Source organism: Lissotriton helveticus, chromosome 4_1, assembly GCF_964261635.1.
Source record: "Lissotriton helveticus chromosome 4_1, aLisHel1.1, whole genome shotgun sequence".
NCBI lineage: Eukaryota > Metazoa > Chordata > Amphibia > Caudata > Salamandridae > Lissotriton > Lissotriton helveticus.
In genome coordinates this window covers 289,419,826-289,440,606 of record NC_136063.1, presented here as the reverse complement: position 1 = coordinate 289,440,606, position 20,781 = coordinate 289,419,826, and the positions used below count along the sequence as shown (strand labels likewise).

The 20,781-nt window shown below is 46.1% G+C and overlaps 1 protein-coding gene across 1 annotated transcript in view; it reads right to left on the bottom strand.

Annotated features, from left to right (window-relative positions):
* The window catches only part of LOC144827992 (uncharacterized), a 557,648-nt gene that overhangs the window by 201,080 nt on the left and 335,787 nt on the right, over window positions 1–20,781 (bottom strand). The window contains exons 13-14 of the mRNA XM_078686140.1: window positions 14,243–14,413; window positions 4,699–4,817 (exon numbers count right to left, since the gene is read on the bottom strand). Of these exons, the coding sequence (XP_078542266.1) occupies window positions 4,699–4,817; window positions 14,243–14,413 (290 nt within the window). The remainder of the gene's footprint in view (window positions 1–4,698; window positions 4,818–14,242; window positions 14,414–20,781) is intronic.

The window sequence follows — 20,781 nt, the reverse complement described above, 5'->3', positions numbered from 1 at the left end:
ATCGCCATTGTCTAACCCAGGGTGGTGTGGAGTGGAAAAACGATGGATTTGGGCCCAGATCTTTTGACTGGGGTGAATGTGTGACATTGATCCACATTCTGTCCATCATTGTTGTTTTTGCAGTAACCGCTCTAAGTGTACTGGGGATGCTCAGACGTGAGTCCCAGGCACTCCACACCACTGGAAGCAAGCTAGCCGGGCTGATGAGAGGTGTTACCTCGAAACCGGGCCGGTCCTCGGATGCTTGTTTCCGTTCTGGGAAGGACATGGCTTTTGTAGTTCGGACTGGACTGTTCCCATGGGGCACAGGGTCAGCGCTGATTTGCATATCGCCATTGTCTAACCCAGGGTGGTGTGGAGTGGAAAAACGATGGATTTGGGCCCAGATCTTTTGACTGGGGTGAATGTGTGACATTGATCCACATTCTGTCCATCATTGTTGTTTTTGCAGTAACCGCTCTAAGTGTACTGGGGATGCTCAGACGTGAGTCCCAGGCACTCCACACCACTGGAAGCAAGCTAGCCGGGCTGATGAGAGGTGTTACCTCGAAACCGGGCCGGTCCTCGGATGCTTGTTTCCGTTCTGGGAAGGACATGGCTTTTGTAGTTCGGACTGGACTGTTCCCATGGGGCACAGGGTCAGCGCTGATTTGCATATCGCCATTGTCTAACCCAGGGTGGTGTGGAGTGGAAAAACGATGGATTTGGGCCCAGATCTTTTGACTGGGGTGAATGTGTGACATTGATCCACATTCTGTCCATCATTGTTGTTTTTGCAGTAACCGCTCTAAGTGTACTGGGGATGCTCAGACGTGAGTCCCAGGCACTCCACACCACTGGAAGCAAGCTAGCCGGGCTGATGAGAGGTGTTACCTCGAAACCGGTCCGGTCCTCGGATGCTTGTTTCCGTTCTGGGAAGGACATGGCTTTTGTAGTTCGGACTGGACTGTTCCCATGGGGCACAGGGTCAGCGCTGATTTGCATATCGCCATTGTCTAACCCAGGGTGGTGTGGAGTGGAAAAACGATGGATTTGGGCCCAGATCTTTTGACTGGGGTGAATGTGTGACATTGATCCACATTCTGTCCATCATTGTTGTTTTTGCAGTAACCGCTCTAAGTGTACTGGGGATGCTCAGACGTGAGTCCCAGGCACTCCACACCACTGGAAGCAAGCTAGCCGGGCTGATGAGAGGTGTTACCTCGAAACCGGGCCGGTCCTCGGATGCTTGTTTCCGTTCTGGGAAGGACATGGCTTTTGTAGTTCGGACTGGACTGTTCCCATGGGGCACAGGGTCAGCGCTGATTTGCATATCGCCATTGTCTAACCCAGGGTGGTGTGGAGTGGAAAAACGATGGATTTGGGCCCAGATCTTTTGACTGGGGTGAATGTGTGACATTGATCCACATTCTGTCCATCATTGTTGTTTTTGCAGTAACCGCTCTAAGTGTACTGGGGATGCTCAGACGTGAGTCCCAGGCACTCCACACCACTGGAAGCAAGCTAGCCGGGCTGATGAGAGGTGTTACCTCGAAACCGGGCCGGTCCTCGGATGCTTGTTTCCGTTCTGGGAAGGACATGACTTTTGTAGTTCGGACTGGACTGTTCCCATGGGGCACAGGGTCAGCGCTGATTTGCATATCGCCATTGTCTAACCCAGGGTGGTGTGGAGTGGAAAAACGATGGATTTGGGCCCAGATCTTTTGACTGGGGTGAATGTGTGACATTGATCCACATTCTGTCCATCATTGTTGTTTTTGCAGTAACCGCTCTAAGTGTACTGGGGATGCTCAGACGTGAGTCCCAGGCACTCCACACCACTGGAAGCAAGCTAGCCGGGCTGATGAGAGGTGTTACCTCGAAACCGGGCCGGTCCTCGGATGCTTGTTTCCGTTCTGGGAAGGACATGGCTTTTGTAGTTCGGACTGGACTGTTCCCATGGGGCACAGGGTCAGCGCTGATTTGCATATCGCCATTGTCTAACCCAGGGTGGTGTGGAGTGGAAAAACGATGGATTTGGGCCCAGATCTTTTGACTGGGGTGAATGTGTGACATTGATCCACATTCTGTCCATCATTGTTGTTTTTGCAGTAACCGCTCTAAGTGTACTGGGGATGCTCAGACGTGAGTCCCAGGCACTCCACACCACTGGAAGCAAGCTAGCCGGGCTGATGAGAGGTGTTACCTCGAAACCGGGCCGGTCCTCGGATGCTTGTTTCCGTTCTGGGAAGGACATGGCTTTTGTAGTTCGGACTGGACTGTTCCCATGGGGCACAGGGTCAGCGCTGATTTGCATATCGCCATTGTCTAACCCAGGGTGGTGTGGAGTGGAAAAACGATGGATTTGGGCCCAGATCTTTTGACTGGGGTGAATGTGTGACATTGATCCACATTCTGTCCATCATTGTTGTTTTTGCAGTAACCGCTCTAAGTGTACTGGGGATGCTCAGACGTGAGTCCCAGGCACTCCACACCACTGGAAGCAAGCTAGCCGGGCTGATGAGAGGTGTTACCTCGAAACCGGGCCGGTCCTCGGATGCTTGTTTCCGTTCTGGGAAGGACATGGCTTTTGTAGTTCGGACTGGACTGTTCCCATGGGGCACAGGGTCAGCGCTGATTTGCATATCGCCATTGTCTAACCCAGGGTGGTGTGGAGTGGAAAAACGATGGATTTGGGCCCAGATCTTTTGACTGGGGTGAATGTGTGACATTGATCCACATTCTGTCCATCATTGTTGTTTTTGCAGTAACCGCTCTAAGTGTACTGGGGATGCTCAGACGTGAGTCCCAGGCACTCCACACCACTGGAAGCAAGCTAGCCGGGCTGATGAGAGGTGTTACCTCGAAACCGGGCCGGTCCTCGGATGCTTGTTTCCGTTCTGGGAAGGACATGGCTTTTGTAGTTCGGACTGGACTGTTCCCATGGGGCACAGGGTCAGCGCTGATTTGCATATCGCCATTGTCTAACCCAGGGTGGTGTGGAGTGGAAAAACGATGGATTTGGGCCCAGATCTTTTGACTGGGGTGAATGTGTGACATTGATCCACATTCTGTCCATCATTGTTGTTTTTGCAGTAACCGCTCTAAGTGTACTGGGGATGCTCAGACGTGAGTCCCAGGCACTCCACACCACTGGAAGCAAGCTAGCCGGGCTGATGAGAGGTGTTACCTCGAAACCGGTCCGGTCCTCGGATGCTTGTTTCCGTTCTGGGAAGGACATGGCTTTTGTAGTTCGGACTGGACTGTTCCCATGGGGCACAGGGTCAGCGCTGATTTGCATATCGCCATTGTCTAACCCAGGGTGGTGTGGAGTGGAAAAACGATGGATTTGGGCCCAGATCTTTTGACTGGGGTGAATGTGTGACATTGATCCACATTCTGTCCATCATTGTTGTTTTTGCAGTAACCGCTCTAAGTGTACTGGGGATGCTCAGACGTGAGTCCCAGGCACTCCACACCACTGGAAGCAAGCTAGCCGGGCTGATGAGAGGTGTTACCTCGAAACTGGGCCGGTCCTCGGATGCTTGTTTCCGTTCTGGGAAGGACATGGCTTTTGTAGTTCGGACTGGACTGTTCCCATGGGGCACAGGGTCAGCGCTGATTTGCATATCGCCATTGTCTAACCCAGGGTGGTGTGGAGTGGAAAAACGATGGATTTGGGCCCAGATCTTTTGACTGGGGTGAATGTGTGACATTGATCCACATTCTGTCCATCATTGTTGTTTTTGCAGTAACCGCTCTAAGTGTACTGGGGATGCTCAGACGTGAGTCCCAGGCACTCCACACCACTGGAAGCAAGCTAGCCGGGCTGATGAGAGGTGTTACCTCGAAACCGGGCCGGTCCTCGGATGCTTGTTTCCGTTCTGGGAAGGACATGGCTTTTGTAGTTCGGACTGGACTGTTCCCATGGGGCACAGGGTCAGCGCTGATTTGCATATCGCCATTGTCTAACCCAGGGTGGTGTGGAGTGGAAAAACGATGGATTTGGGCCCAGATCTTTTGACTGGGGTGAATGTGTGACATTGATCCACATTCTGTCCATCATTGTTGTTTTTGCAGTGAATTCAGGCTAGAGCTCAGCGGCCACCCAGGAAAAAACTACTAAACCCAGGCATAGTTGAAAACTAGACACACTGACGAGTCCAGTGGGGTGAGACATGTATGGATCTCACAACCTTTTCTTACCTATAGTACCCTGCAAACCTCACACTTTGGCTAATCTCAAATCGTACTCTTCTAGTAGGAAATACTATGCCTAGACAAACTTTAAAACTTAAAGTTAGGGGAAATAATAGCGCTTTCCCTTATTAACGCCTGCTTCAAAATGGCATTATTTTTGTGAGCAAAACCCAGTCTACTATTGTATCACCCATTGACGTCCCCTTGAGGCAGAAAGAAATTGAAGAAAAAACATATAATTTCGGTGATGCAAACCCAGTGAAAATGTCGGCAATCTGGACCTTAGTGCAAAGTTTGATAGTCACATCTAGAAGGAGAGTAAAGGTTCCCATTATCCTCAATCAGATGATTATGAAGTGCTCAAATTACTCACTGTTATGCATTATACAGTCCAAGACCGAGGCAATGTGAGTTATAGAAAAACCTGGGGTCAATATTATATCCATAAAGAAAGTAATAAAAGATGATATTGAATTTTTCAAACACCTAGCTAGTACATTTACAGATGTAAAAACTTACCTCCATATATGATCCAGAAGGAGCAAGCATATGGTATATAAAATTCTCCATAGAGGAACAGGAATTTCAGGATGTCAGAAGTGATTATTCCTAGCATCACAATGAAGGGGCCGAGAGCCCTAAAAAGGAAGAAGTTCACGGAGGACATTTATCTTCTGCTAGTTTGTTTGTCATTAATGAAAATTATAGTAAGCTCACCAACATGTATTAAATGAATGCTTTACATCTTTTAGTTGTGACTATTCACCTGATACTTTGTATATCAGACTTGTAAAACACTCTAGGTATGATCTAGAGTGTAGAGTATGTTATTTACTCCATCAGGGCGATGGAGAAAAATATTCCGTCACCCTGATGGAGTATCCGTACCCCACTTTAGTAATGTCAGCCAACTCTGTGGACACCTCTAATCTTTGACAGGAAGCGGAGTCACGGTGGATCTCATCAAAGTATTCAATGTTTGATGGATTGCTCCATCAAACATGACATCAGTCTTTCAAAATGTAACAAGTTTTTGCTTTGGTACGTTGTTTTAAAAAAAGAAACACTAATAATCTCCATGCCACAGGAGTTGTCACCGCTTATGGTATGGGGATGGTAGTTATTTTTCATTTTTTAGACTGCCCCTCACTGACAGGTTTTAACATCTGATGATGAACAGCAAAAAAACTAAAAAAAACTCTAAATAAAGTGTTATATCTAAAGCATAATCATTAAATCTTTATTCAGATCAAAATAGATCCATAAAAGAAAAGAAGAATACATACAGTACATAGTAACATAGCCACAACATATGGCGGGAAAATATAATGGATTAAACATATAAAACAAGTTACTTGCCTCTGCGCTGTGGTTCTTCAGTATTGAAATCTTTTATAGATTCACATGCTTGAATCTTCACCGTCGTCATGGTGGGAGTCCCATGGTCACAGTAATAATAGTAGTGTTAAAGCATTAGCCTTGACCTCATTAAAAAACAATAGAATTTTGTAACCCGTTTACATAGTTTAAAACATTCAAACCTCAGCTAAACAGAGCTGAGACCCTTGAGCACTAATCCCTTGCAGAGCCACCATACCTTGGATTTCGAGCACAAGTGTAAACGAACTACAATTGAGGTAGCAAAAGGTTAGCTGATCAGAGAGAAGGGAGGGTCACATGTGACTCTCCAAAAGATATCAACATTGGAGAACCGTGGTGTACGGGTAACTCACTTAATTTTACTCCAGTATTGGAGCTTTTATAGATTCACATGACTGAATCAGACAAGTAAGCAGTATCCAGCACTAATGACTGCGGGAAGGCAAACCATTCCACCATGACATACTACTGAATATGAGTAGACTGCTAAATTTCTGTGAAATTGCATAAAATCAGAAGAGACTTATATTAGGCATAATTAAATTACAATCAAGTAGTATAACAGAAGAAAAGAACTGCTGATAGCAGAACAGTAGCATACGTCATACAAAGCGTCGCCGTAGAGCAGGCTGACCGCTACATCAGATTTACTCCATCCATCAGGTCAGTAATGCTTTGTAACAGTGTAGGCGTTCACCCATGTCGCTGCCATTGCGGGTTCCGGTAGAGACACTCCTGCGAAGAGGGCTGAGGAGGTGGCAACTTTCCGAGTAAAATGAGCTTTCCCCTTTGCAGTCAGTGGATATGCTGCCTTTTCATGGCAGAAGAGTATAACTGAGGAGACATAGCATGAAATACCAGCCCACGTTAAAGTCTGCCCTTTTCTAGGGTAGAGAAAGAGATGCGCATCTGAGTTGCCTTACAGAAAGCCTTTGTTCTTTGCAAATAAAATTTTAAACAATGTTAAATGTCCAGTGAATGCAAAGCTCTTGCTGCTGTTAATGAAGGATTTGGAAAGAACAAAGGCAGATTCACTGGTTAATTGAGGTAAATCAACCAGGCACTTTGGAAATGAATGAGGGATTAGTGCGCAGAATTAGTTTGTCCTCCAGGATTTGAAGGCAAGGCTCTGTAATGTAATGTTGAAAGCCTGAATTTCGCTAATACGTCTTCAGATGTGATGGCTAAGAGAAAAGCCTTCCTCCAAGAAAGGAATTTTAGGACACACTTGTGAATAGGATCGAATGGAGTCCTCGGGAGGTGTGACAAAACAGTGTTTAGCTGCCAGAGCACCGGAGGAGGCTTAATAGGTAGGTAAGTCCTGAAGAGACCCTTCATAAATTCCTTGATAAACCTATTGGACTACAAGGACATTTGGACAGAATGTCGTCTGTACCTGAAGATGAAAGCCAAGCGTACATTTATGGATGAATGGGCAAGGCCTGATTCAACAAGATGTAGGAGATAAGGTAACAGCTGCTCCAGTGTGCAGGAAAAAGGATGATACGAATATGAGGAACACCATGTACAGAACCTCTTCCATTTCACCAAGAAGCATTTAAAGGTAGAAGGATCTCTAGCTTTGTGAAGGATAGACTTGCATTCTAAAGAGATTGTTGGAGCTCTAAATTCAGTGTGGTGAGGAGCCAAGCTGGCAAATGAAGAGTCTGAATCTGTGGATGAACCAGTTGGCCCTGGTTCATGGAGAGGAGATCCTCTGTCGGCTGAAAGTGAATGGGAGAACACTCTGATAGGCAATGCAGCTTGGTGAACCATTTCTTTTTCACCCATGCAGGGGCAATGACAATGAACTAGCACAGCTCCAGTTCCATTTTTTGGAGAATGCTTGGGATGAGAGAGATAGGGAGAAATGCGTAAGCAAACATCCTTTCCCATGAGGAATGGAAGGCATCTCTCCAAGATCCCGGTTGAGGAACTCTGCCGACTAATGAGTTTATATTTTTTGGAAAGATGTAGCAAACAGATCTAAGATTGGATAACCTTAAGATTGGAAGACACTTTGCAGTTGCCTGTCATTGAGCTCCCACTCGTGACACTGTTTGGTGTCCCTACTGAGGGAGTGAGCACACTCATTTTACATTCCTGGGGCATTTTCCACTTTAATGAAATGCTGTTGATTATCAACCACTCCTATATCAGATGCATGTGGGCTGAGAGAAATTGAAACCTTGTTCCACCCTGTTTGAGCAGATAAAACATGGTGGTGGTGTTGTCCGTTCTGACTAAGACCTCCTTGGGAGGATGGCTTGAAGCCAAAAAACGCCGCCTTTAATTCCAGAAGATATATGTCGTACGAAGCTTCCTCTTTCGCAGTGGCGTAGCTAGGCCTTAGGGGGTAGGTAAGAGCGGGAGGGGGGTTGCCGAACGCCGCCCCCAAAACTTGTCCTCCCCTGGGGCGGACTGCCTTCCTTGCCCCCCTTGCTACGTCACTGCTCTTAGGACCATTTGTCGCGAATCTCTAGATCCTGAAGGTGGGCTCCCCATCCTTCTAAGGAGGCATCCGAAGTCATCACTATCTGTGGTGTTGTCTGGAGGAAGACGAGATATTTTGTCCTTGATTCTCCCCCAAAACATTGTCAACGTCATTTCAGAAGTAATGAAAATTATTTTGTTGTTGAATGAGCCCTGAGATTGAGTCCACTGTCGATCAAGCTGCTCATGCTGGGCCCTCATGCAAAGGCGGCAATAACGGATCAAAGGGATGCAGGATGACATCATACCTAGCATGGATTTCTATGTCCTTTTTGACTTTCCCTGAAGAGAGCAGGCATGCTATTTTTTGGAGACGTGAAATTCTTTCTTTTGTGGGAAAAGCCTTTGAAAGCTCTGTGTCAAGGATCGCCCCTGGAAAAATCAGTGAAAAATCAGTGACCTGGAGGGGAAGAAAGATGATTTTTCCTCATTGAAGCGGGGACCTAGAGACTGGAACAGTTGCCAGCAGGCCTGAGTGGATTTCTTGGCTGCTTGGAAGGATGGAGCTTTGATTAACCAATCGTCCAGGTAGGGGAATACCTGGTGACCAGAAAGCCATAGAAAATCTGCCTATGGGGCTATGCACTTGGTGAAGTCTCTAGGGGCTGACTTTAACCTGAAGGATAACACGTTGAATTAATAATGGCATCCTGCCACCTCGAACCTGAGAAATCTGTGATGTTTGGGGTGTACAGAAATGAGGAACTATATGTATCCAGGAGATCGAGTCAGGATAGATAGTCTTCTGCATCCATGAGAAGCAGGATCTCCTGGAGAAAAAGCATCCTGAATGGTTGATTTTTGGATTAAATTATTCAAGAACCTGAGATCCAGTTTCTGCTTCCATTTCCATGTTTTCTTCTTGATGAGGAAGAAAAGTGATTAGAATCGCAGATTGCACTGATCAGATGGTACTTGTTATATTGCTAGTTAGGAGAGGATTGATCGTATCTCCCTTTTGAGAATTGGAAGAGGATGATGGGATGCCCTCAGTTGAGGAAAATTTGGAGGCTGTTGAACATATCCCAGGGTGTGACCAGGCTGGAAAACATCTAAAACCATTTGTCGGAAGTTATGGGCTTCCACTAATTGAAGAATTTTGACAAGGTGGGATTAAATTAAAGTGGAACTGAGGTAAATTGGTTAAATAAAGATTTTTTTAAAAAGAAGTGGAACTGAAGTGACAGTGGCCTGCTGCTTCTCATCGTCTCCTACTGGAATCTTGAGACTATGTCTGTCTGTGTCCAGATGCTCTTGAATACAAAGGCATCACATTTGAGCGGTAAGCTTGACCCGGAAAGGATGGTCGAAATGTCTTCTGGGAATATGGCTGTAACTGTTGCTGGAACTAAAATCTAGAGAGGCACTTATTGCTACCTCTGCCTCGAAAGGGCACAAAGCAATTTGACCATGTCGGAGTTGGACTTGATAGATTGGAGTACATCTTCAGGTTTAAAATCGTAAAATAGTTTGGCTGGCATAGGAAGGGCAAAACGCTTTTAGGGTCAATCTAAAAGATCGTTAAAGCCTCCAATATCTGCAGTTGGTGAATCAGCAGGTGGCGGGGTAGGAGACAGTGGCATTGGGGCAACATAATGTCCCGTTCATCTTGAACATCAGGATCTCCAAGCAGCTTACACTCCTCCATTTGAATTTTTATACTCACCTGGTGTGGTTCTTTCTTGTGTCAAAAGCTTACTGACTGACTATACTGGTACATGCACTTGCTTTACACCCCTCCAGAATTTTTTTTTAGTGCTCTCCACAGCTGCCCCTTGTGGTATCTGGACTTCAGGGACCTAAAATCTATCTCTATGGGTTGCCTGGACTCAATGCACAGTGCCTCACCATAGGTGGACACTATATACTGAGCCAACCTACTATACATGGGCCTTCACTGGTTCATGAAGCAGTCCCTGTGTTTCATAAGTATGTCTACTTGGACTCCTCTTCTGACACTACTGACTGACACTCTCAAAACCCATTTGGATCCTTTACTTACCAGTAAAATTAAAGTTAAAATAGCCACAATTTCCAAGGCTTCCGAGCCTTGAGTGGGCACTGTGTCTCCTGAGGTTTCATCTGTTGTTCTCACTGAAGAACCCTTTATACCACGTTTGATGGATGCAACAGTCTCTTTGGACACAATTATAAAGGGGTAACCTGGTCTGTACGTTTCTACCTAAACTAAATTGGCTACCAGTAGAAAAAAGAATCCAGTTCAAGACACTATGCGTTGCTCACAAAATCTTGACTCAACAAACTCCTCCGGTTCTAGCAGACTTGCTAACACCATACGTCCCGAGCCGTCTCCTGCGGTAAGCTGACCAAGGGTTGGCATGCACCCCCAGAGTTTTAAGAGACAGAGCTGGTGGTCGTTCTTTTAAAGTTTTGGTGGCGAAAACTCTGGAACTCCCTTCCGACTGCTATTAGAGGGCTCCAAGATCACCTAGCTTTTCGGAAAGGCATAAAGACCTGGCTTTTTCCGGTGTAACTTTCTCTCCTTTCCCAGGCTGTAACTACTTACGGGTGTTTTGGGTAGCGCTGGGACGCCCAGCCGCTGGGGCAGCTATGCGTTGTACAAATCCGCTAATAATAATAATGATAATCTTACCAGGTCAACTTTGAACTTCATACTTGCACATAAGGGCATCCATCCACATGCTAACTTACCTCTGGAGAGGTGTCCCTTTGTTGATGTCTATGATCAACTCAAAAACAAAGTATCACATTGGTTATCCTTCAACTTTAACTTCTCCATGAAAGACTGTGGTAATATTGTGATGGTGAGGCATGTGGGCTGGATTGGCACATTGGATGAACCTATGCACAGGGACTGTGTTATCATTAATTTTAGATATCCATTTTTGGCAGAATGAATTCTGAATAGGCATCACTGACCACTTAGTAATGGGTCTGTTAATGTTTTGCCTCTATGTTTTTTTCTATAGGCCTTGGAAAAGAGTCACAAATCCACCACGTGCTCTGTGTTTCCTACCTACTCCACAGAGGTTTGATTCAAGCATTCCATGTCACAATAGGTTTTCACCTCTAGAAGGTCCTAATGAACTGGAATGACCACTCTAGGGCCCAGCTTAAGAGGCTACACCCACCTTGAGTTTGGCTTTGTCATTTCCTAGTATCTTTATAGTTTCAAGTGTTTCGAACACCAAGTTTGTTTCCTTGAACCTTGCTAGCTTGATGTCAAAACTGGTTTGCCCAGAATGGTGCCATTTCATGGATAAATATGATTTTTTTCTTTTCCAGGACAGCTGGGTACTGTCTCCACAATTTCATCCTGGGTACATCTGCTTTGATTGGGCTGCACAGTCTTCTGGGAAAGGACGAATCTCTGGGGGGCTCGCAACCTGGATTAAATGTACTTCACCCTGTGTGTCCAATAATGTCGATTTAGGCTATTGAGATGTTATATATCTTGTTGTGTCCTAGCAGACACAGGCAAGGGTTAAATTTGTAAGCCTACACTAAACACCCACCCACCACTGATGTCACGAGATCACGTGACACAGTTAATAAATAGGGCCGAGCGCTCGAGCTCGTGACTCACTAACCATCTAACTAACTGGTGTCTGTGTCGCAATCTTTCCACCATGTGGGCCTAGGGCCCCACGACATTACATATCTGGCTGATTTCTCCTGTATATATACAAACCAGGGGCTTGTGTAATGTCTTGTCCTGTCTCCTAAATAAAAGATAAAACAAACTCATCTGCGTGCTAGCCAATCAATGGTGCCCCTTATACACCCATGTGAATGTGCGGAATACTTCTTGGTGATATTCATTCCTCTAAAAGTAGTCAATGACCTCACCTAGTATAGGATTTTGTTGTTGTTGATAAAGTGAAATATGTATTCAAATAGATGCTGAAAAACATATAAAAATATGTTGGATCCTTAGAGCACAGTTCTCCGTGGTTTAAAAGTGAATTAAAGAAATTCTGACATGAGCTTTTCTGAGAAAATCATGCAGATCAGCCCAAGCGTACTCTACACAGCTGAGGATTACTAACAAGGTGGGTGCATCTTAGTTATGCACCATACTTTCAAATGCCATGGCGATGGAACAAGTCCACATTGACACACCATGAGATTTTTAGAGTGCATTCAAATACCTCATATTTATCGTAAGCTTTAGCTACAGAATCTCTAGCTGTCATATTTGAAAATCGTGTACCAGTTTTGACAACATGTGCAGCACCATATAATAGCACATAGAGCTTGCTTTAACCCGTTGCGTGCTTCTGTCGGCCAACGGCTGTCGCCTGCACTACCGCCATAGTGCTGCGCACGTCCATTGGCCGACGCGACCCCGCCCACTCATCTAAGCCGCCGCACCGCGGCGGGAATTGCCGGCCGCGGTAAAAGGGTTAAAAAAAGTGAAGAATGTATGGAAAATATATAAATTTTGTCTAAAACATGCATCTTCTAAATATAACCTAGTTGATTTATATTCAGATGCAGGAAACTGTACAGGTCGATCATCATACCAACTACCTTCTCCTGGAAACAGAAGTGGAAAACATTGCGCTTCTAAAGTCTTTTCCCACACGCTAATAAGTTCTTCTTTCGCTTGTTTCAACCTGTTTTGGTGAAGTAGCAGTGCCAAGTTTTGAGAGACACCACTTAGAGTTTCGGAGTTGTTGGGCCTTCCCAAACAACATCATCTCTGTCTTTCCTGTATTCAGCTTGAGGCAGTTTTCCGTCATCACAGGAAAATAGGATCTTTTGAGGTCTGTGACTAACGGAACTCCATGAGTTTGTATGGTAAGTCCAAATCAATTATTTGGATTAGTTAGGGCCTTGTGTGAAAGAATGTTGAAATATTTTCCTGAGATTGAGTATCTTGCTCAGTTTATTCCAGAATGCACAGAAATAGTGAGCACAACACAAACATAATGTACCCCTACAATTTCCATTAGTGTGTTCACTCGAAAAGCATGTGTCTGCATGAAGTAGTCCAATTTTATACATGCAGGAACAATGTTTATTTTACATTTATTTATTTATTCATAGAGCTCCCAAATCAACCCCAAAGGGATAACTCCGCACTGTAGGAAGGACAGCTGTCAGAGCAGACCAGGAGCGGACAATTTAGAAGAGCTCGGTCTTAAGAAGTTTTCTAAACGGAAATATTCTGGGCACTTATTGGGAGTTGATTCCAGTAGTCTGGAGCTAAGTGGAAGAAAGCTTTCACACCCATGCGAGATTTCTTGAAACAGGCAATAAGGAGCAGAGATTTCTCCTCTGATCAAATGCATCTATTCAGCTGATATTGGATGAGTTTTCCAGCTAGATAACCGGGCCCTTTACCGTTGATCATAACATTGAAACATGGAGGTTCGCTGTCTCTGGCTGTAATGGTTGTTTAGTAAAGCAAGACAAACCAAGGGGCATATTATCAAGGGCATTATCGTCGAATTAGCGGCACTTTTTGCTGCTATATCTGCGATAATTTCATCACCCTATTTACAAGCTTGTGCTAAGCCTTGTTAGCGCTAGTTTCCATGGTTTTGCGCCCATTTTCTATCGCCTTGCATGCCATCTCTAATGACATGCAAGGTAGGCGTTACGGAGCAAAACAACTTGGAAATCGTCGCTAGCAATGCTTCTCTTTATTTACAAGCCTTCAGCAGACCTGCTTAGCGACAAGAATTATGTCGCTAAGCCACCTTATCGCAGGATTTTAACACCTGCTTTAAAGGTGACATAGGCATCTGCATAATGGGAGGTGGATTGCAGGGTTAAGGTCACAGGGGCATATCAGCAAGGATTTCCTTATCTCCAATTTTTATCTTGGATTTTCAAGCGATAATGTCGCTTTTCGCCGCTATTGCTGGATTTCATAACGCCTCAGAGATAATCATTGTTAATAATGCGCTATCTCGGCGTTGAAATCCAGCGATAGCCTGAGTTAGCAATAATAGCACTAACAGATATTTATCGCAATGTGTTGATAATATACCCCCAAGTCTCACCAACCAATGTAAATGAAATGTAGTTGCCAAACTGCTGATACAAGATAGTTATTTTACTAAACTCTTCTGCAACTCTTTAAGCCTTGGTTTACTGAGGAAGTACTAATATTGTAAAAGAAGGGGGTTACATAGAGAAAGAAAGCGGTGCATGGTCTTTGCAAGCACACATAGTACATAATGCTGGAAAGGTTTACCTGATTGCACGAGCATGCTTCATGATTCGCAGCCAGATAAAGATGATGGTCACAGAAAAGAAGCGCACATGAGAGATGTGGAGATCACTGTTGTTTTGCTCAACTATATCAGCAATGTGAGTTGTAATTACTATGAGAAGCATAAAATAAACTAGCCAGTCAAACAAATTCCTGTATGAGAGATAAAATATGCACCATTAGTGAATGGCAGTCGTACAACATATGTGCAAAACAAAACAACAACTATAAAATCCTCAGTAAGACCAGTGGGTGAACTACCTTACATAGTGGAGTATAACATTAGGAAACAAGCTGAACATTATTCCAGTTAGTTTTGAAGATATGGTTTTCAATATTCTTAGATTCACAAAGCCATTTGCATGCATACATTTAACATGCACTTGCAACTGGCTTAACTTACGAAGGCTAATTCAATGTGCACTTGTAAACGAATTTACTCATAAACAGTATCACCCCAGTATGGTGTAATATTACACGAGAGTAAATCCTGTCTCAACTGCAGGGAGTGAGTGGTCTAAGATGTAGATGACTTCAAGTCACTGGTAAGCATGTGCAAAATAAAACAATGCATTTTTTATTGTGACAAGAAGTGCACATATGCCCCTAGAGCATATGTGCATTTAGAGGTGCACTGGGAAATGTATGGTGCCTCCAGGGAGGCCTTAGGCCCAGAGGCACCCTTGGCTTTGCATTTCTTAAATTGCAATTTCCTGTTAGGAAATTGAAATTTAGGAAATGTAAACCATTTCCTATTTCACCCCTAGGGGGTAATGAAATGGCATTTCCTATTTGCGATTCCCTAATAGCGATTCCTAATCTGTAGGAATTGCTATTAAGGAATCGCACATTTTGTAATATCCTTTTGCATTTCTTAAATAGCGATTCCTATGGAGTCGCTATTTAAGAAATGCAAATGGGAACCTTATTACATCTGGCCCAAAATGTGCTGAGAGCGAACTCATTTCTTTTGACAAAGTAATTTTTTTAATCATTATTGAACATAATATGTATGTGATGATGTCATATTCTTGATTGCATGGTGTGAAAAAAAAGATTGTGCAGATGCTATTCTAACATACTGCATATTCGTCCTACGATGTAATACTACATATGCATTTTATCTTGTTTTCATTGAAACGTTCAGTCAAACTGTTTGATGCAATAATTGTAAAAGCGCTGAGCTCCTTGTACGTAATTTGTAAGTGTGCAGAACATACGATTGCCCCTATAAGTGGACAAACAAAACTGTTACAAAACATCATTTGAATTGAATATCCAAATTACTAAAATTGCCATTGATTTCCCATTGAAGCACACAGAAGCAAGGTTCCCCGAACAGATAAAGAGGATTGATAAGTTTTGCCAAGTGTGGCAATGACACACAAAGGCACACACATGTCCCTAGCCTAAGGAGGGAACATTTGACACAAATATAATTGAGCATACTACAACACATATTTAGACTAAATATGCAGGACAAAAGAAAGACAAAGGAGAGACTACGTTAGAATTGTGGCCCATCTTTGAAGAAGCTAAAACCGATAGTCCCACAATGCTGAAAGCGAGCAAAGCATTGGCACCTCCCCCACCATGTGCAGGGACGGTTGTATTCGCATCAGTTCCTCTGAATTAAGATATTCAAATCTAGTAATAGTAGAAGCTGATGAGCCCCCCCATTGAGAAGAAGAGAGTTAGTTCGAAGCCTGAGAAAACAAAAGCAAGCAAGCCCAGTCACTGCAGGGCAGCCCAAGTCCCTAGGGAAGGTCCCCAAAAGTTCGACTCCCATTCAAAATGTTCAAAACGTGACACCTCAAAGGCAGGTAACATGAAAACTCCCACTCGCTCAGGTGAGCGTAAACGAGTGTCAGGAAAGTGTGTGGCAGTTCTCGATAGCGACTCAGTGAGCTTGAGAGAAGAAGAGAGATCTAACTTCCGGGAACCAATGATGAGGGTGGGGCTACAGGGTTTTTTCCCAGGTAGCCGAGGAGAAGATAAAGAATGAATTTGAAGATTAAGACAGACCAACAAAAGCAGTGCAGTGTGTAGTTCAGAGCAAAAGAGACAGGCCATACTGCGGGGGAAAGAGAGGCATGAGCTGTTGCTTGAGAGAGAAAGGACACACTACTAGGAGTCAGAGCAAGAGTACAGGACAGCGCGCTCTTCACATGAGGGAAGCAGGGCCAGGTATAGGTCGAAGGGCTGGGAAGAATCAGCAGTAGATGAAAGGCTAATAGCCGGACTCCGAGTCAGATTGTCCAGTCGAAAAGGAGAGGGGCTGACTAAGAAATAGGGGAACAAAGCAGACTAGTACTAACTCACCCACATGCCGCGACACAGGAAAACCAAATCAATACCTGTGCGTGCACACGAAGGGAGCAGCGACGAGGATGTGAACTACTCCCCGCAGTTGCATGACTAAGATAAACTAAAACCGAGGGAGAAAATAGCCAAAACGGACGGGGAGACTTCTGCGCACCCATCTTGTGACCCATTATATTAGCAGATTGGACTGAAGAGAGAGACCAAAATGACAGGTCTTGTCCGTGGGAAGGATCTTTTGAGCCAGAGACATGGCAGTAGCGGAGGACTGCATAAGGCATGAACGAGGAAACCCCAGTTGAAACTTCTACATGCAGTGATGCCTCCCAAGATGGGAGCTCTATGTTGAGAAGAAAAATGTAGAGTCACCTAGAATGAGAATGTATATATGTGCCATGAACCCAGATGGACAAAGGATTTGAGACCAAAGCTGCTGTCATTTCAGGATGGGTCAGGGAAATGGATTATATGCTTTGAGAAAAACACAGCCGGTTTCAACATAGTCATAGGTGACATTAAGAGCCTGTTGGAGTCAAGCTAGCCGGGCTGAAGAGAGGTGTTACCTCGAAACCGGTCCGGTCCTCGGATGCTTGATTCCGTTCTGGGAAGGACATGGCTTTTGTAGTTCGGACTGGACTGTTCCCATGGGGCAACAGGGTCAGAGCTGATTTGCATATCGCCATTGTCTAACCCAGGGTGGTGTGGAGTGCAAAAAAACGATGGATTTGGGCCCAGATCTTTTGACTGGGGGAGTGTGTGACATTGATCCACATTCAGTCCATCACTTGTTGTTTTTGCAATTGCCGCCCTAAGTGCGCTGGGGATGCCCAGACGTGGGTCCCAGGCACTCCACACCACTTGGAGTCAAGCTAGCCGGGCTGAAGAGAGGTGTTACCTCGAAACCGGTCCGGTCCTCGGATGCTTGATTCCGTTCTGGGAAGGACATGGCTTTTGTAGTTCGGACTGGACTGTTCCCATGGGGCAACAGGGTCAGAGCTGATTTGCATATCGCCATTGTCTAACCCAGGGTGGTGTGGAGTGCAAAAAAACGATGGATTTGGGCCCAGATCTTTTGACTGGGGGAGTGTGTGACATTGATCCACATTCAGTCCATCACTTGTTGTTTTTGCAATTGCCGCCCTAAGTGCGCTGGGGATGCCCAGACGTGGGTCCCAGGCACTCCACATCACTTGGAGTCAAGCTAGCCGGGCTGAAGAGAGGTGTTACCTCGAAACCGGTCCGGTCCTCGGATGCTTGATTCCGTTCTGGGAAGGACATGGCTTTTGTAGTTCGGACTGGACTGTTCCCATGGGGCAACAGGGTCAGAGCTGATTTGCATATCGCCATTGTCTAACCCAGGGTGGTGTGGAGTGCAAAAAAACGATGGATTTGGGCCCAGATCTTTTGACTGGGGGAGTGTGTGACATTGATCCACATTCAGTCCATCACTTGTTGTTTTTGCAATTGCCGCCCTAAGTGCGCTGGGGATGCCCAGACGTGGGTCCCAGGCACTCCACACCACTTGGAGTCAAGCTAGCCGGGCTGAAGAGAGGTGTTACCTCGAAACCGGTCCGGTCCTCGGATGCTTGATTCCGTTCTGGGAAGGACATGGCTTTTGTAGTTCGGACTGGACTGTTCCCATGGGGCAACAGGGTCAGAGCTGATTTGCATATCGCCATTGTCTAACCCAGGGTGGTGTGGAGTGCAAAAAAACGATGGATTTGGGCCCAGATCTTTTGACTGGGGGAGTGTGTGACATTGATCCACATTCAGTCCATCACTTGTTGTTTTTGCAATTGCCGCCCTAAGTGCGCTGGGGATGCCCAGACGTGGGTCCCAGGCACTCCACACCACTTGGAGTCAAGCTAGCCGGGCTGAAGAGAGGTGTTACCTCGAAACCGGTCCGGTCCTCGGATGCTTGATTCCGTTCTGGGAAGGACATGGCTTTTGTAGTTCGGACTGGACTGTTCCCATGGGGCAACAGGGTCAGAGCTGATTTGCATATCGCCATTGTCTAACCCAGGGTGGTGTGGAGTGCAAAAAAACGATGGATTTGGGCCCAGATCTTTTGACTGGGGGAGTGTGTGACATTGATCCACATTCAGTCCATCACTTGTTGTTTTTGCAATTGCCGCCCTAAGTGCGCTGGGGATGCCCAGACGTGGGTCCCAGGCACTCCACACCACTTGGAGTCAAGCTAGCCGGGCTGAAGAGAGGTGTTACCTCGAAACCGGTCCGGTCCTCGGATGCTTGATTCCGTTCTGGGAAGGACATGGCTTTTGTAGTTCGGACTGGACTGTTCCCATGGGGCAACAGGGTCAGAGCTGATTTGCATATCGCCATTGTCTAACCCAGGGTGGTGTGGAGTGCAAAAAAACGATGGATTTGGGCCCAGATCTTTTGACTGGGGGAGTGTGTGACATTGATCCACATTCAGTCCATCACTTGTTGTTTTTGCAATTGCCGCCCTAAGTGCGCTGGGGATGCCCAGACGTGGGTCCCAGGCACTCCACACCACTTGGAGTCAAGCTAGCCGGGCTGAAGAGAGGTGTTACCTCGAAACCGGTCCGGTCCTCGGATGCTTGATTCCGTTCTGGGAAGGACATGGCTTTTGTAGTTCGGACTGGACTGTTCCCATGGGGCAACAGGGTCAGAGCTGATTTGCATATCGCCATTGTCTAACCCAGGGTGGTGTGGAGTGCAAAAAAACGATGGATTTGGGCCCAGATCTTTTGACTGGGGGAGTGTGTGACATTGATCCACATTCAGTCCATCACTTGTTGTTTTTGCAATTGCCGCCCTAAGTGCGCTGGGGATGCCCAGACGTGGGTCCCAGGCACTCCACACCACTTGGAGTCAAGCTAGCCGGGCTGAAGAGAGGTGTTACCTCGAAACCGGTCCGGTCCTCGGATGCTTGATTCCGTTCTGGGAAGGACATGGCTTTTGTAGTTCGGACTGGACTGTTCCCATGGGGCAACAGGGTCAGAGCTGATTTGCATATCGCCATTGTCTAACCCAGGGTGGTGTGGAGTGCAAAAAAACGATGAATTTGGGCCCAGATCTTTTGACTGGGGGAGTGTGTGACATTGATCCACATTCAGTCCATCACTTGTTGTTTTTGCAATTGCCGCCCTAAGTGCGCTGGGGATGCCCAGACGTGGGTCCCAGGCACTCCACACCACTTGGAGTCAAGCTAGCCGGGCTGAAGAGAGGTGTTACCTCGAAACCCGTCCGGTCCTCGGATGCTTGATTCCGTTCTGGGAAGGACATGGCTTTTGTAGTGCGGACTGGACTGTTCCCATGGGGCAACAGGGTCAGAGCTGATTTGCATATCGCCATTGTCTAACCCAGGGTGGTGTGGAGTGCAAAAAAACGATGGATTTGGGCCCAGATCTTTTGACTGGGGGAGTGTGTGACATTGATCCACATTCAGTCCATCACTTGTTGTTTTTGCAATTGCCGCCCTAAGTGCGCTGGGGATGCCCAGACGTGGGTCCCAGGCACTCCACACCACTTGGAGTCAAGCTAGCCGGGCTGAAGAGAGGTGTTACCTCGAAACCGGTCCGGTCCTCGGATGCTTGATTCCGTTCTGGGAAGGACATGGCTTTTGTAGTTCGGACTGGACTGTTCCCATGGGGCAACAGGGTCAGAGCTGATTTGCATATCGCCATTGTCTAACCCAGGGTGGTGTGGAGTGCAAAAAAACGATGGATTTGGGCCCAGATCTTTTGACTGGGGGAGTGTGTGACATTGATCCACATTCAGTCCATCACTTGTTGTTTTTGCAATTGCCGCCCTAAGTGCGCTGGGGATGCCCAGACGTGGGTCCCAGGCACTCCACACCACTTGGAGTCAAGCTAGCCGGGCTGAAGAGAGGTGTTACCTCGAAACCGGTCCGGTCCTCGGATGCTTGATTCCGTTCTGGGAAGGACATGGCTTTTGTAGTTCGGACTGGACTGTTCCCATGGGGCAACAGGGTCAGAGCTGATTTGCATATCGCCATTGTCTAACCCAGGGTGGTGTGGAGTGCAAAAAAACGATGGATTTGGGCCCAGATCTTTTGACTGGGGGAGTGTGTGACATTGATCCACATTCAGTCCATCACTTGTTGTTTTTGCAATTAAGAGCCTGTTAAGCAGCCTCATTGGGGAGCAGACAAACACAGTGTTCACTCAAGCTTTCATTTCAGCAATCAGAGG